General features: G+C 51.2%; 1 protein-coding gene and 1 pseudogene across 3 annotated transcripts in view; one reads left to right on the plus strand and one right to left on the minus strand.

Annotated features, from left to right (window-relative positions):
* CLIP2 (CAP-Gly domain containing linker protein 2) overlaps positions 1-16,943 on the plus strand; it is an 81,915-nt gene that overhangs the window by 43,178 nt on the left and 21,794 nt on the right. For all 3 annotated transcript variants that reach the window (XM_019754979.2, XM_019754978.2, XM_019754980.2), the window contains exons 4-8: positions 5,031-5,155; positions 7,393-7,606; positions 8,202-8,399; positions 9,303-9,406; positions 11,237-11,297. In XM_019754979.2, coding sequence (XP_019610538.2) covers positions 5,031-5,155; positions 7,393-7,606; positions 8,202-8,399; positions 9,303-9,406; positions 11,237-11,297 — 702 coding nt within the window. The remainder of the gene's footprint in view (positions 1-5,030; positions 5,156-7,392; positions 7,607-8,201; positions 8,400-9,302; positions 9,407-11,236; positions 11,298-16,943) is intronic.
* LOC109459972 (small ribosomal subunit protein uS10) lies at positions 1,484-2,461 on the minus strand (annotated as a pseudogene).

Below are 16,943 nucleotides of genomic sequence, written 5' to 3' on the forward strand. Positions count from 1 at the left end.
ACTTTGGAAGACAGTTTGGCAGTTTCTTATAAAAGTAAACTTACCATACGATTCAGCAGTTGTGCTCCTTGGTATTTATTCAAATGAATTTAAAACTTATATCTACACAAACACCTACACACAAATATTTATAGCAGTTTTATTCGTAATTGCTAAAACTTGGAAGCAACGAAGACGTCTTTCCATAGGTGAATGGCTAGATAAACCGTGGTATATCCAGACAATGGAATGTTATTCAAGGATAGAAAGAAAAGAGTGGTCAACCCATGAAAAGGCATGCAGGAACCTTAAATGTACATTACTCAGTGACAGAAGCCACTCTGAAAAGGCTATATACTGTATGATTCCAACTATATGACATTACATTCTGGAAAAGGCAAGATTTGGGAGACAGTAGAAATATCAGGGGGTAGGAGGGGAGAGAGAGATGAAAATGGGCAGATCACAGGATTTTTACAGCAGTGAAACTATCCTGCGTGATCCTGTAATGGTGGATACATGACATTATACATTTGTCAGAACCCAAGAGCAAACCATATGGTAAACTATGGACTTCAGTTAATACAAATGTTGGCTCATCGTTGTAACAAATGTGCCACACTGATTTCAGGCGTTAAGAGGGGAAGCTGCAGGGGTGGGATGTGAGGGGACATATGGGAATTTTCCGCTTAAATTTTCTGTAAACCTAAAACTGCTCTAAAAAATAAAGTGTATTACTTTTTAAGTTAAAAATGTTAAATAGTATAATAAAAATAAAAACAGAGAAGGGGCAGGCCTCGCCACTGTGGAGGGTGCACATGGAGTGGGGCCCCAGTGAGGAAGCCACTGCAGAATCTCAGGGGCTTCAGGAAGGTAGGTGAGCTGCCCAAGGTTGTGCTGACCTGGGCGGGAGTCAGGCCCATCTCCGCTGGAAAACTTCCCGTTGTTTCTGCTTTGCTCCTATCTCTGAGAGGATGCCTGCCTGTCTCTGTCCCGCTGAGGATGGAGGGAGGGACAGGGAAGGATTTGGAGGCAGCTGAGAACTGAGGCTGCAGCAGCAGCTCCCTGGGGCCGGGAGGGTTTGTTAGTGCTGTTATAGCCAGAGACCCCACCCGAGGGGAGAGGGGACACCGGTGGGTAGGGCCTGCGATTGAGGAGGCAGCAGAGTAAGGCCCAGTGGGCTCTTCTACTCGCTCACTACTCTGAACCTCAGTCTCTTCATCAAGGAATGGGGTATGCTGCCCACCTTATGGAGTTGTGAGGTTCTGAAACCATGTCTTCAATGCCGCCACATAGTTGGTCCTTAAGAAATGGTGGGAGTGGAGCGAGTTTTAATTAGGGAGCTGGTCCCTTTCATGCACACTTGGGGCATACTTAGGGGTGACAGAGAAAGTAACATTTAGAAAGTCATACTTCGGTTCAGATAAACAGGGTAGATGCATTTATTTTCATTCTCTCCTGAACCTACACTAGAATGATGGTGAAGCGGGTTTTTAATTTTTTTTTAATAACTGATATTCAATTTATTAAAAAGGTTGATGTAAGCATCTGCAGTGGTGACTTCAACCTCAACTCCTGAACTCCTGGCTCAGTACTGACAGACGTATAATAATATGCTTAACACTCTCAGGAGGACTGTGCAAGTCACTGAGCTGCTTGTGGGTCCTCATCTGAAAACGATCCCCAGTCTTAGAACCTTCCCCTCAGGGAGTTTCCTTGTAGTGATTCCCAGAGTCTTGGTCAGCGTTCCAGCTGGTCCTTTGCCTTTGAGATTCTTTTCCTTTGCGCCTCTGATCAAGTCAGCACACACTTTCTCCAAGGATTTTACATTTCGTCTGGTTAGAGTAATTCTAATTCAGTGAATCTCACCACCTTGGGTTTCACGGGTGTCTTTCCGGTATCTTCAAAAGCTGCGGTTTCCTGGCTGACTTGTTCCTTGGCGGCGAGAGCTGGGAGGGCGAATGCGGTGAGTCAGGTGCAGGAGCAGATGGAATGTAGCTCTGTTGGAGCTGCAGCCGCATCTTCCTCAAAGAACGAAGGGAGTTTTGTTTTGTTTTCCAAAGGTATCAATCCCTCAAGGACAAAGAGAACAGGGGAGAAGGCGGCAGCAATAACACTGGAAATCCTGTGTTGCCGAGTCCACGTGCAGGAGGAGGGAAGTGGAGAAGCACTTGATGTTTTCTTCAGAAACCCCAGAAGCTAAGGAATCAGCTGCAGGGCGGCCTCTGGGAACGGGAGAATCAGTTGAAAAATCTTCAGCCTCCCGATCCCTGTCGCTCTGCCCCCTCTGCCTGGTGACTGTCCCTTCAGCAGACATCTGGGATGATGCTTGGTCTCCTGAGGAGGCCTTTGGATGAGGGAATCCCAGGCAGGTTGGACTGAAAAAGGATGCGATGAACGTTTCTATCCTGGAGGCTGAACTCCTTTCCCCACCGGCTTCTCCCTCACTCGGCTCCCGGGATGCTACACCTGTGTCCTCCATGCTGGAGAGAGAGCACAAGAAGCTTCTCTGGGACAAACGGCCGATCCTCTGAGAAACAAGAAACTAATGCAGGCATTAAATCCTAACAGAATGCCATTGAATATATGAATATGAATATTCAGTGAACAGAAGAGCTCTGGGAAATGAAAAATCTGATCACAGATAAAAGAAACTCCACAGAAGTATCAGAAGATGAATTGAAGGAAATCTCCCAGAAAGTAGAGCCAAGAGATTTATGCAGAAGAGGAGAGAAGAATGAAACTATCAGAGTTTCAACTTCCAGTAGATCCAACTTCCAAGTGATAGTGGTTACAGAAAGAGAACAGAGGAAAAGGAGGCAGGAAGCCAAATAAGTAATCCAAGAAAATCCCCCAGGACTGACAAGGGTTTCTTGGTTGAAAGCGCCCATGAGAGCCCAGGAAAAGGGAGGGGAAGAGGCCCACACCAGTGCACTCCATCGTGACACTGCACAACCCTGGACAAAGAGAGAACCCTGCAGGTTTCCAGGGGCGGAAGAATGGCTCACATAAAGGATCAGAATTCAGAATGGCCTTGAACTTCTCAACTGCAAAACGGTGCCTAGAACACACAGAGGGAGCCCTTGAAATTCTGAAGGAAGAGACCCAGCCAAACTATCGTTTACGAGTGAGGACACCAAGAGAATTGCAAACAGATGTCCGTACAACTTGGGCATGAATATTCACAGCAGCATTATTATAATAACCAAACAGTGGAAGACACCCTGCGTGTCCATCGCTGGATGAATGGATAAACGAAAGGTGGTATAATCCATACAGTGAAATATTTGGCCATTAAAAGGAATGAAGTGTTGATACTGATAAACATGGATGAACCTGGAAAACACTATGCTAAATGAAAGAAGCCAGACACAGGTCACCTACTGTGTGATTCCATTTATAGGCGACATCCAGAGCAAGCAAATCTGTAGAGACAGAAAGTAGGTTAGTGGATGACAGGAGCTCGGGAGAGGCAGGCAGTGACTGCTCTTGGGTGTGGCGTTTCATGTTGGGGTGATGAAAATGTTCTGGAATTAGATAGCAGTGATGGTTGTGAATGTATTAAAAGCAACTCAATTGCACACTTTAAAATGGTGAATTTTTATGTTATATGAATTTTACCTCAATTTAAAAAAACGAGGCTAGAATAAAAAATACTTTCAGGGGCTAGCCCGGTGGCTCAGGCAGTTGGAGCTCCATGCTCCTAGCTCCGAAGGCTGCTGGTTCGATTCCCACATGGGCAGGTGGGCTCTCAACCACAGGTTGCCAGTTCAATCCCTCAACGCCCGCAAGGGATGGTGGGCTCCGCCCCCTGCAACTAAGATTGAACACGGCATCTTGAGCTGAGCTGCTGCTGAGCTCCCGGATGGCTCAGTTGGTTGGAGCGCATCCTCTCAACCACAAGGTTGCTGGTTCGACTCCCACAAGGGATGGTGGGCTGCGCCCCCTGCAACTAACAACAGCAAGTGGACCTGGAGCTGAGCTACGCCCTCCACAACTAAGATTGAAAGGACAACAACTTGACTTGGAAAAAGTCCTGGAAGTATACACTGTTTCCCAATAAAATCCTGTTCCTCTTCCCCAATAAAAATCTTAAAAAAAAAAAAAATTTAAGACATCACCCTGTAGAAAAGGGTGGAAAGCTGGGAAGAAGGTGTGAAGCAGTGGTAATGCCTTCCTTTCCTTGATAGGAAGTTTCTTAATGGGAAATTGATGGATGACATGCAAAATTGAGAAGGCAAGAAGCAACAATGTAAGCGTGTTGTTTAGAAATGTGGAAGTATATACCAAAGAATTCAGCTTAAAGCATAAAATGTTTGATTCTAGGGAGAGGTGGAGAAACTTCTAGGGCTTTTTAAATCTATAGAAGTATTCGACCCTTTATGTAATAAATAATATTTTTTAATTTAAACTGTTTTTTACAGTAATATTCATACTTATTGCCCTGTCCTGTGAGTTTTTTTAACTGGTAGAATACACATAACGTCAAATTTACCTTCTTAAGCATCTTAAGTGTACAGCTCAGTAATGTTAAGTATATTCACATGGTATGCAACACATCTACAGATCTTTTTCATCTTGCAAAACTGAAACTCCTATTAAACAACTCCTCATTCCCCCCCAAACCCCAGGCCCTGGCAACCACCATTTAAACCATTTTTAAGGATAAAAACTTATTGAGACTAGTATGTGCCAGACACTGCACCTACAGTACTTAATCCTCACAAAAACCCTTTCACAGATGGAGATGCTGAAGCTCAGAGAGGTTAGGTAACTTGCCCAAGATCACACAGCTTGTAAGTGGCAGAGTTTGAATGCAGGTCTATCTGTCTGCCTCCAAAGCTCTTGCATGGGACAGCCCTAGGAAGCACTGGTTATACCTGTGTCCCTCTCAGCTGTCCTTAGGCCTCTCTGCCTCCTCACCCCTGGCTCCTCTCTCCCCTGCATACTGGAAGGGAGGGATTGGATGAGCCTGGGCACGTGGGTGCCTGTGCCATCTCTGTCTGTGCCCATTGCATCTTCTGGACCTGAGTCTCTCCGTGTGCCAACAGGTTGGCGGGACGAAGACTGGCGTGGTACGGTACGTGGGGGAGACGGACTTTGCCAAGGGCGAGTGGTGTGGCGTGGAGCTGGACGAGCCCCTTGGGAAGAACGATGGGGCGGTGGCGGGCACCAGGTACAGCGGGCTTCCCCGGGAGTGTGGGAGGGGACTCCTTTTCATCTGGGATGTGTGCAGGGGATAGGGATGGGGCATCTGAGGAAGCCAGTGTTGTGTCTGATGCCACAGTGTAGATGCTGTCCCTTCCCTTCTGTCACAGCAGCCCACAGGGGCAGGTAGCAGGAATATCATCCCCATTTTACAGATGAGATCAGAGGCCAGAGAGGTCATTGCTCAAGGTCACACAGAGTCAGGGGCAAATGCTAGGAGAGGCAGTGGTCCCTGCCTTTCTGGGGTTCCCCTGTGATACAAGGTGTAATCAAACAATATAGTGAATGTTTAAATAAAAAAATTTATTACAGTAAAAGACACATTGCCATTAACCCCCCTCAAAATACTCCCCCCCTCGCTTTGAATACACATCCCATTGTTCTTGTCACTTTCTGAAGCAGTTCTGGAAGTCCTTTTTCATGAGTGTCTTCAGTTGCACTGTCATGGCTGCCTCGACGTCCTGAATCGATTCAAAACGTTTACCTTTCATGGTCATTTTGACTTTGGGGAAGAGCCAGAAGTCGCACGGTGCCAGATTCAGTGAATAAAGTGGATGAGGACACACCATAATGTTTTTATTTGATAGAAATTGCTGTACCACAAGTGATGTGTGACATGGAGCCTTTCCATTGTGATCACAAAATACGGTGAATAATGCTGCCAAGTGCCATCCAACAGAAAGACAGGGATCTTCAATATGGGAAGTGGTGCATCGAACCTTAGTAACAAGTGTGTGACAAGTTTCAACTTGTTCAGTGCAGTCAGTTGGGTGTGAGCTACTGTTGAGGGAAGGTGTGTTTTAAAGTGTGCCATAAATCATCATCATGACAACGCTCCATGTCACACATTGCTTCAGGACATCAAGGCAGCCATGACAGCGCAACTAAAGACACTCACAAAAGAGGACTTCCATAACTGCTTCAGAAAGTGTCAAGAACGGTGGGATAAGTGTGTTCGAAGTGAGAGGGAGTATTTTGAGGGGGATTAATGGCAGTGTGTCTTTTACTGTAATAAATTCTTTTTATTTAAATATTCAGCATATTGTTTGATCACACCTCGTGTAAGATGTAATCACACAGTGGCTGGTGCTCTACAGCAAAGGGTGGGATCACAAGTGGTTCCAGGTTCTATGTCGTTTCTGATTAAAGGGAATTGACTGCCAGGAATACTGGGTCGAAGGTGTAAGGCTCTGTCTGGGTTGTTGGGGTTGGGGAACATGATGTGATGGGTGAGCAGTGTCAGGGATGGGAGACTAAGTCCAGGTGGCCTTCATTCCTATGATGGCTGTCCCTGGGCTAGAGTCTGTAGCCCAGATACGGCTGTGACAGCTCGGAGAAGGAAGGTGTGCTAGGCTGTGGGGACAGCCTGAGCGAAGACCTGAATGTGGGAAGAGTCAAGATGGGATGACAGTTCCAAGATGAGTCAGAAACTGGACAGGACTAGCTCCCCTGGTCCCATGTGGAGTCCATGACCCGAGAGGTTTTAAGAGAAGAAGACCACTCAGTTTCCATTGCAACACTTTACCTTCCTATTTTTAAGATGGATATTTCTCTTAACTCACTAGCTTTCAGAATTTAGGGGTAGGTTGAGCAGCACCCCCAAGGTGTCTATCTCAGACTTTTGTTTCTCTGTGTGGGGAGCCCCACGGGCAGAAAACCAACTGGGTTTCTTGGGTCTTGGGATGATCCAAGAGCAGCCGTGAGAGTGGGGCTGCAGATATGGCTGGGGGCCTCTGAGTAATGTGTGAGAGCCAAGCATAGTCGGCTTGGGAGCCCAGCAGGCTGGGGATGGAGGATCCAGTACCAGCTTTGCCACTTAACCAGCTGTGTGACTGTGGTCAAGTTACTTAACCTCTCTGAGCCTAAGTCTCCTCATCTGTGAAATGTAGATAACAATAGAGTGGTTGGGGGGTTGAAATGAGCATTCATGAAAAGGGATTGGTACAGAGCGGGTGCTCAGTAATTGTTATTCCCCCCCACACACAAAAATGAAAAATATGCCCAAAGGATATTCATGGCTACAGAGAAACTCAGACCCTACTCACCTCTATCCCCTTTCTGGGAGTCCCATGTATTGGTCTTGGGGTATGGGTGATGGAGTCCCAAGGATGAGCCTCTGTGCTTGGCTCTGAAGAGGTGGAGAGGCAGGGGAAGCTCCAGGCTCTTCAGCTGTGATAGCAGCATGAATATCTCCTGCTTCCCCAGGTACTTCCAGTGCCCACCCAAGTTTGGTCTCTTCGCACCCATCCACAAGGTGATCCGTATTGGCTTCCCATCCACCAGCCCGGCCAAAGCCAAGAAGACCAAGCGTATGGCCATGGGTGTCTCAGCACTGACCCACAGCCCCAGCAGTTCCTCCATCAGCTCTGTCAGCTCTGTGGCCTCCTCTGTGGGGGGCCGGCCAAGCCGCAGCGGCCTGGTGAGTGTGGGGTTGGGGAGGGATACCCAGGTGGGGGTGGGGGTGGGGAAGAAGAGATCCAGGTGTCCCAATCTGCCCCTGACTTGCTCTGGCTACAGGCATCCCTCATTTTGCAGTTTTTGAACAAAGACGAAAGTGCTTACCTTTTAATAGGGAAATTTATCCATTTACATTTATTGTTATTTTTAAATTACTGACTTATCGGTGACCTAAGCCCTTCCTTGGGAATTAAGGAGGCTCATATAGATGCAGGGCGGGTCCTACAGGTACGGGGCAGGGGGTTAAAAAAGACTACCACAGCCACCCTGGGTGAGGGAAGAAGGTGAGGCTGTACTTCTGGGCAGAGAGCCTGCTATCCAGGCTTAGATGGTGGAGCCCACCATGAGGCAGAATCCCAGGAGCTGTGACTTTCCTGGGAGGAGGGAGTTCCCTGAATCTGAAATAATACTCTGCCCCCTGCATAAGTAGGCAAGGGCCAGAGTGCCTACGGCCCTGGGAGTGAGGCAGTTGGGTCCCCCCACCCCCGGGTAGCCATGGGTTATCTGGGTAATGCTCCAGGTTCCTGAATCCTGCCTGCACCCACGCCTTCCCGCAGCTCACGGAGACCTCTTCGCGCTACGCCCGCAAGATCTCAGGCACAACTGCCTTGCAAGAAGCGCTGAAAGAGAAGCAGCAGCATATCGAGCAGCTGCTGGCTGAACGGGACCTGGAGCGGGCCGAGGTGGCCAAGGCCACAAGCCACATCTGCGAGGTGGAGAAGGAGATTGCCCTGCTCAAGGCGCAGCACGAGCAGGTGAATGGGCGGGGGCAGGGGGCAGGGGGCCCCCAGAGGGCACCAGCAGCCCCCTCGGGCCAGGCTTGGAGGCCACTCACGCTCAGAGTGGGGAACTCGGGTGTGCAGAGACTAAGATGCATTACCAACACCCCTCCTGCTCCTCCTGCTGGTGGATTTCCTTCCTGTGGATAGGTGCACGTACTTTCAAAACCCGGATGTAAACTGTATCCTGCTTTTTGCGACTTTCTTAGTGTGAGCATTTTCTAGATCAAGGAAAATTCTTCACCGTTTGAATGGCTGCCCTGCCATCTGTCATGGGCTGTGTGCTTGCTGACATGGCCGATCCCCTATTTGCTTCCAATTTCTCACTTTGTCTCAATAATACTCATGTACACATTTTTTTGTATACAACTTTCCACATTTCAGATCATGCTTTCGAGCAGATTGGGGCTTCAGGGAAGGAAGCTCTTGCTCGAAGCCTTGAGCTGGCTGCTCTGCCATGTCTGCTCTTCCCTGATGTTAATCACCTGCATGGAGTTGGCTCACCTCTTCCTCGGGTGTTAGAATTAATAAGGCCAACCTCACGTGTGCACTCTAGGTCCCTTGTGTGCTGTGTCAGGGGCCCTCACAACACAGGGTTTTAGGCCGTTGGGGGTTGAAGGAGGTGACAGATATTGGGGTGCTAGGTATGGGGGCAGGTGGACCTGAGGTTCCGGTTCCCACTGGGTAGGGCACTCAGCTGAGCCCACCCCCCTCATATTAGGCCTCGGTCCACACCAACGAGGGCTGGCAGGGGAGGAGGGGTGGCTGGGGTTCCAGGCCCGACTCCTTGCACCATCCCTGCTCCCGCCAACCCCTCCCCCACCTGTCCACGGTCCCCCAGAGGAGGCTGACCTTGTCCTGGCCCTTACTCGGGCCCAGTATGTTGCAGAAGCAGAGGAGAAGCTGCATCGGGCCCGGCTCCTGGTGGAGAGCGTGCGGAAGGAGAAGGTAGACCTGTCCAACCAGCTGGAGGAGGAGAGGAGGTACGCACTGCCCCTGCCCTGTCCCGGGAGGACGTGTTCTCAGAGCCTCTTTAAGGCTGACCAGGAAGAGCGCAGGCTCAGGGCCAGCAGGCTCAGGTCCAAATCCTGCCTGCGCCACTTGCAGGCCGTCACCCAGACTAGTGACATGAGCTCTGCAGGCCTCAGTCTTCTCATCTGTAAAACAGCATGGGGATCCCCATCTGTATAGGCTGTGGCAGGACTTACGAGATAATTCCAGTAAAACGCTGACATGGTGCTGAGTATGTGGGGACCCAAACATGTTTGCTGCTTTCCTTTCCAACTGTGTGAGGTTCACTGCTCCTGCCCAGCTCAGCTCGTGCACGCCCGAGGGGAGGGTACTCATGCCTGGTGCCCCTGGGGAGACATGCACCTTGAAGAAGATACAATGTCCCCACCCCTTGAACCAGCTCAGGTCCACAGAGCACTCTCGGCCAGGTCCCGTGCATGGAGATCACAGCTTATGTCTAAAAGCTCTGTTCCCATTTCACATGTCATGAAACTGAGGCTCAGAGAAGCAGCAGCAAAAGGATGCTTAAAATGCCTTGTGCCCAGGTGTCAGCCCCCCACGCTGAGTGCTTTGCTGCATCGTCTCTCAGTCTTACCATTAGCTTGGGGGGCAGGTATTGCCCCCATGTCACAGATGAGAACACTGAGGCTCAGAGCGGGAAGGGATTTGCCCAAGGCCACCAGCCTATTAGTGGTGCTGCTGGTTCTTTCCACCCTAGCACAGTGGCTCATGGGATTTGTAGTTCCCTCCGTGTGGGGACTCTGGCCTGGCTTGTTCCTTGACCTGGTGGGACACAGCTGACAGGGGACGGAGTTTCCCTTGGTCCAAGAGACTTTGTCTCCTGGCTGACACACAGATTTCTTGGGCTCCCTACCCTTCCCCGCACAGTAGACAGCTCTTGGCCCCCCACCCTGGGGTTTGGGGCTTTCAGCAACACATGTGCTGCACCGGCTGTTGCCATCTGACTGGAGACAGGAGGGCTTATTTATATCTGCCTGAGACGCTTACTGGTCAGGGCCCACACATACGGTTCCCATGGCAATGCGTCTATGCCAACAATACAGAAACAGATCTTTAACATATTGTGGGAGTTGTGTTCAGTAAGGGACTGGGTAAAGGTCCCAACATTGCCCTGTACTTGCTGGATGACCTTGGGCAGGTCACTTGTCCTTTCTGAGCCTCAGTTTCCTCATCTGTATGATAGGAACTGTCAGGAGGCCCCAGTAAGAACAGCTTTGTGAGCTGTACTGTGCCTGCGTCTCTCCAGCGCTATCTTAGCATGTGGGTGGGTCAGTGTGTCTCCCTGAGAGTGGCCCCTCCACATCAGGGAGCGGTGGGGATTAGGACTCTGGCCCCTGATTCTGAGGCCTGTGGATGAGAGCAGGCTCAGCAGGGGAAGAAGCCGACCCTCCTTCCCCACAGATTGTTCCATGTGGGTGTCTGTTCCTGCAGAGATGAAAACAGAGTGGTCCCTAGCACCACTCTCCTTCCGTATATGATCATTCCATCATTTATTCCCACAGCCACCCTGGGAGGAAGGATGTTGCATTAAACACTCCCATTTAAGAGAAGCCGGTGGTCTCTGCATGGAGCACAGGGAAGTTGGGAGGGCTGGAGGTTTGCAGGAGGCTCTGCCTCACCAGCCATGGGGCCCTGGGCACATCCCCCTCTGCTGGGACGGCACCTTCTGCGTGGTCTGAGTGTGAACCTGGGCCATCTGTGGCCTTGCCTCTTTGCCATCGCTGACTTGCGGAAGCCACCACTCTGGGTGAAGCAGCTCAGCCCCCTCTCTGCACCCACAGGAAGGTGGAGGACCTACAGTTCCGAGTGGAGGAGGAGTCCATCACCAAGGGAGACCTGGAGGTAACAGTCAGAGGTCCCGCCCCGGCTTGCTTGGTGCCCCAGGCCTAGCCCTTGCAGGGCAAATGGCCCTGAGGACCTGGCAGCAACTCTGGGCCCCCAGGGAGGGGGCTGGGGGATTTCTAGGGAGAAATAAGGAAGAGTGAAAGGTCATGCCTGGGGATAGTGGGAGGGGTTTGGTCATGAGACTCCGAGGTCAGAGGTGGGAGTGGCTCAGCTCCAGGAGCTGAGGGGCTCTCCTTCCTGTATCGGGCCACTTGGAGGGATGGACCAATGGTCCGTGCACATGGCTAGGCCTACAGACATATTGGCTGATCTCTCCTGTCCCTGCTTTGTTGGGTGATAGCCCTAATGGTATCCCTTCGGTCCTTAGTTCATCTTGGATTCCATGTAAAATTTTGGCTGAAATTAGCTTGTTGGTGAATCACAGAACTTGCAGATGGGAAAACAGGCTCAGAAAGACAAAGACCCAGTCATGGAACAAGTCAGCAGTCCACGGGACCAGAGACCATGAGTCCTGACTCCTGAGCCAGCCCGTAAGGAAGGCCAGTTGTAGCACCTCCTTGGTTCTAACACCTGCACAGGTGGACCTTTACTCTCCAATCCCACCCACCCTTACAGAGCTCAGGGATGGGGGTGCTCGCATTAGTCAACAAAGCACTCCACCCGCCAACCCCAGGCCCCCTCACCAATCCATGCAGGGACCGCAGGGCTCACGAGGCCAGTTGGTTGGGCAGGAACACCCCCTGCTGTGGCCGCCCTTCTTCCTGGGAGGTGACGAGGGACAAGACCTCCTGGAGCTGTCGGTCGGGGCCGGGGACAGTGAGCTCAGTCCCTGCCCACAAGCTGACCTGGCCCTAACTGGCTCTGGGCAGCCTCTTCCCTCCCCACGCCTTGGTTTGATCTTCTGTAAAATGAGAAGGTTGAACTAGGTCAGTGATTCTCAAACTTGACAGTTCATCACCTAGACGGCTTGTCGGGTCACAGAGGGCTGGCCCCAGCCCCAGACTGACCGTTTAGTAAGTCTGGGTGGAACCTGAGAATCTGTATTTCTAACAAGTTCCCAGGTGATGCTGGTCTAGGGACCACATTTTGGAAATCACTGCCCTGGAGCATGCTGAGCTCAACTCAGAAACTGCAGCTCCTGATTTTGTAAAAGAGCCACGTTAAGACCCCTATAACTTTCAGGGCACAGCAAAAGTTTGCTTATGGTTGTTCTGTCCCTAGATGACCCTGGCTGGGGGAGGGACATGTGTGATGTGTGTAGGGTCACTGCCAGCTGCCCCTGCGGGAGCAGGTTTTGCTGCCGAGCTAAAGGATGGATGTCAGGGCCCAACCTGGTATAGGAGCCCCAGCCCAGCGTCAGGATGTTCTCGTGGGTGTTTCCCTCTTAGCCAGGGGGGCAGGTCATGTAGTTATGTTTGGCTGGCTTTCCTGCTGGTGGCTGCCTCCTGCAGGGGTTGGGGTGGGCTTCTGGGAAAAGTTCCTGTGGGTGCAAGGAACAGAGACCCCTCCTCCTAACTCCAGTCAATAGAGGGGAAAGGCTACAGGAAAATCTCACAGGCAGTTCAGGGAACTGGAACAAGAAACGACATCAGGATCTAAGCTTGTTCTCTCCCTCTCAGGGTCTTCCCTCTTCTCATGACTCCTGGTCAGGCTGCGTGTGTGCCTGTCTCTCTTAGTATGTTTCCATGTCCCTTGGCACATCTGCCCGCTCTCCCTGCTACCCACCCACCCTCCTGGTCCCACCCAGCCTCTAGCACCCACCATTTACTAGCTGTCTTCTTGAGAGAATCTGATTGGTCCCAGGCTAGCCAATGAGCTGGCCGGCTTTGGATCAGCTGTACATCACATATCCAATTGGCCCTGGCTGGGAGAATCGGGATGGGACAGTGACTGACAACTAATTCAGTTCAAGGGCAGTAGAGACCCGCTGCTGCTGTTTTTATTGTGACCATATTCATTACATCTAGAAGGCAAACTGACTCAAAGTTCCACTCATCCCCACCCACCTTAATAGTAAAGTATACACCCCAGAACACCTCCTTGCACTCTTGGTCCCCCTCCAGCTATCTCGCCCCATCTCTCTGCATGTCCTCCTGGCCTCACTGCCCCACCACACGAGGTGCCCATTCCAGCCTCTCAGCCTCCTTCCTGACCTCTGATGTTGGCCTGTCCGAGGGTTCAGTCCGGGCCCGTTTGCCTGTAAGTCTACACTCTCCCCAAGAGCTTCCAGTTGGTGGCTGCTCCGCGCCTGTATAAGTCCGTGCTTCCCCAGCGCTCTGCACTGGCACACCTGTTGGACATCTCCAGGAGGAGTGAGTGAGTGAGAGGCACCCATAGCACTTACCTGGGGCTGCAGTGAAAAAAGAAACTTACCACAACTCATTGGCTCAAAACAACGCAAATGTATTCTTTCACAATTCTGGAGGCCAGAAGTCTAAAACCAAGGTGTGGTCAGGATCGTTCCCTTTGGAGTCCCTGAGGGAGAATGTTCCATGCCTCTCTGCAAGCTCTGATGGGATTGCTGGCAACCCTTGGTGCCCTCAGCTTGTAGCTGTGTCACTGCCTCCATCATCACTGCCTTCTTCCCTGTGTGTTCCTATGTCGCTTCGCATGGCCTTATAAGGACACCAGTCGTTGGATTTCCGGCCCTAATCCAGTATGACCTCATCTTAACTAATTACATGTGAAAGACCCTGTTCCAAACAAGGTCGTGTTCTGAGGCTCCAGGTGGGTATGAAATTTGAGGAGTGCCATTCAACCCAGTACAGCATCCCACATGTAACAAGTCCCAAACAAATCTCTCTGTTTGTTCCTGTTTCCCCCTAACACCCCACCCCCACCCCGTCGTTCCCATCCCAGCAGTTGGCCCTACAATCCACACAGTTGCTCAGGCCCCACAGCTAAAATTCATCTTGATCCTTCTCTTTTCCTTATCCCTCCATCAGAAATCCTTGCCTCCAAAATTATCTTCACCCCATGACCACCTGCGTGGGCCAGGCCACAGCACTTTTGCTTGCACAACTGCACAGCCTCTACTTAGCTCCTCTGTTTCTGGTCTTGTTCCTCAACTGTCCATTGTTCACACTGAAGCCAGATAGACTTTTTATATGTAAGTAGAGAGGATGGCGTCATGAACCCCCATTATATGTCACCCAGCTTCGATGATTTTCAACTCATGGCCACTCTTGTTTCAGCTACCCCCCGCCTTCAGCCCCCTCTCATGTTATTGTGAAGCAAACCACAGATGACATATGACCAAATCTTTTAAAAATGTAAATCAGATCCATTCCCCTTTCCACTCACACAGCTCATGCCACCACCCAAGATAAAACCCAGGCTCTGTAGGGCGGCCCAGGGAAGACCCTTGAGACCCAGCCTGGCTGTACTCCTCTGCTCCAGGCCTGTGGTGCTCCTCTCTGCTTCTGGAACACCCCAGGCTCTGTCTGCCTCTGAGCCTCTGATTCCTCTGCCTGGCTCGCTTCTCCTCCACCCCCTTTCTGGGTCGGCTGGTTCCTGCTTCTCCTTCAGCTCTCACCTTAAACTGTATTTCTTAGAGGCCTTTGCTGCCTCCTCGTTTTACCCCCATCCCACTTGCCCACCTCCTGGTGCTCTGTTCCAGCCTGAATCTCAACCTGAAGTTATCTGCACTAGTCATTTATGATTTGTGTCCCTTCCCAGAATGGAAGTCCCCTGGAGGTGGGGACCCTGTCTGGCTTGTTCATGGGACTCCAGTGCTCAAACAGGGCAGGAGCATGGTCAGGTGCTTCTCCAGGAGTGGAATCCTGGGTCACAGGCTGGGGCCGTGCTTTGTGGTTCTCAAATTGGTATGGTTGCCATGTTGCATCATGAAAATGTGTGCCACTCCCTGCTACCACCTGGGGGCATCCATAGCCTTAGACTTGGGGGTAGTATTGTTTAATCATCCAGGCGGTTAGTGTTATGATTTTATTAATTAAGTAGCATCTCAGGGTTATTTTTCATTTGCATGGAAATACCCATTGTAACAGAAAGAGCCAGTTTTATGAACTCAGAATCAGCTGTTTGTTGAGAAGGCTTTGGTGCCAGGCCTGAAGGGACATCAGAGAAGTGACATGTACCCATCACGTTCAGGAGCCCCTTGAGCATTTGAGGAAACTCCTCCCCCAACTAATGAGTAATCGTTAATAATTAAAGCATAATAGTGCCCTAAGGCACGGCTGTGTGCTTTCAAGGGGGGTCGACACCCCACTCCACGTGTGTGAGGAGAAGGAAAAGAGCTGTAGGTCAAGGGCTCAGGCAGGGCTGGACTGAGCTTCCAGAATTTTAATGGGGGCAGAGAAACGGGGAGTCCCCCACTTGCAAAGCTCTGTGTGACACCCCTCTGCAGAGTCAGGCTGGTTAGGGAAAGAAAGGCACTGGTTCTGGGACCCAGAGGTCTGAGTACGGGCCTCGCGCTGCCCAAAGCCGCTGCATGATCCTGAGGCTTTCTCTCTCTGGAGTGGCATCTCTCCTGTGAGATGGGAAGACTGCCTTAACAGTGTTTCATGAACATGAACTCCAGGGGACCTGAGAGGGCCTGACACAGGAGTGTGGTGGCCCCCACTCCTTACCCCCCGGGCAGAGTCCCTGGTACAGAAGGGAAGGCCAAATCGTCCACCCCACCTCAAATCTAGCTTCTAGGGCTGTTTCCCCCCAAGCTCCTATGTTGATTTTATCTTAAGTAAGCACAGAAGCAACTCCACTGGGATCCCCTGTGCCCCCGTGCAGACCCCAGTTCTGAAAGTGATGAGAAAGAGTCCTTTTGGGGGGCATCCAATGAGGTTGCCCTTGAAATTGTGAAACGGGCTTTTTCTTGCCCGGGGGGCCACCAGTATGGCACTTATGGTCATGCTCCATCTAGCATGGGTCCCTGGGCAGAGCTGCTGTGCCCACCATGGGGGGGGCAGGACACGGCCCCTACGAGGCCTGCATTGAGGTGCCATGGTCAGCCTGTAATTTTCTGAAAGAGACTGAGCTTGGCTACTTGTTAGCAGTGCAGCATGCTGCCCCCAGAGACAGAGGGAGGGAGGGAACTGTTCAGTTGTCCCTTTAGGAAAAGTCTCAGAAATAAGGTCATAGGTCAGAGGGCATGAACATCTCTGTAGCTCTTGATGAACTGGAAGAGTATTGCTGGGACAGGTGGTACCAGTTTCCAGTGTCGTCACCACCTCCCTTGCGAGTGAGTGTCGGGTGTGTTCTTGTTTTCACACTTGTATGCCATATTGCTAAGCCCTGCCCCTTCAGAACTGCCACACAGATTCAGTTCACCTTGTCTCTCCTGGATGATGAGGGGACAAGCAGGAGGATGAGGGGCCCCTCTCCCTTCTCTCTATGATGGTCCTGGTCTCCAGACTTCTCTGGGTGCTCGCAGATCTGTCAGGGAAACCCAAATGCCAGTCTGGACACCCAGAGAATGTCGGGCTTTGTTAGCATGTAAAGTGGTGGTTTGTGAAGCTGGGACAAAAGTGCCCTTGTGCTTCTGGGAGACCAGGCGTCCTCTGCAGGACCCTGGGGGGTGGGCACTGACAGGGCCAGGCTGGGGCTAGGTGGTGGGAGGCACAGCTGGCCTCCGCCAGGGGGGCCAGGCCGGGGGAGTCATGCTGGTGTGAGTATATATTTTTAAAC

Source organism: Rhinolophus sinicus, linkage group LG03, assembly GCF_036562045.2.
Source record: "Rhinolophus sinicus isolate RSC01 linkage group LG03, ASM3656204v1, whole genome shotgun sequence".
Taxonomy (NCBI): Eukaryota; Metazoa; Chordata; class Mammalia; order Chiroptera; family Rhinolophidae; genus Rhinolophus; species Rhinolophus sinicus.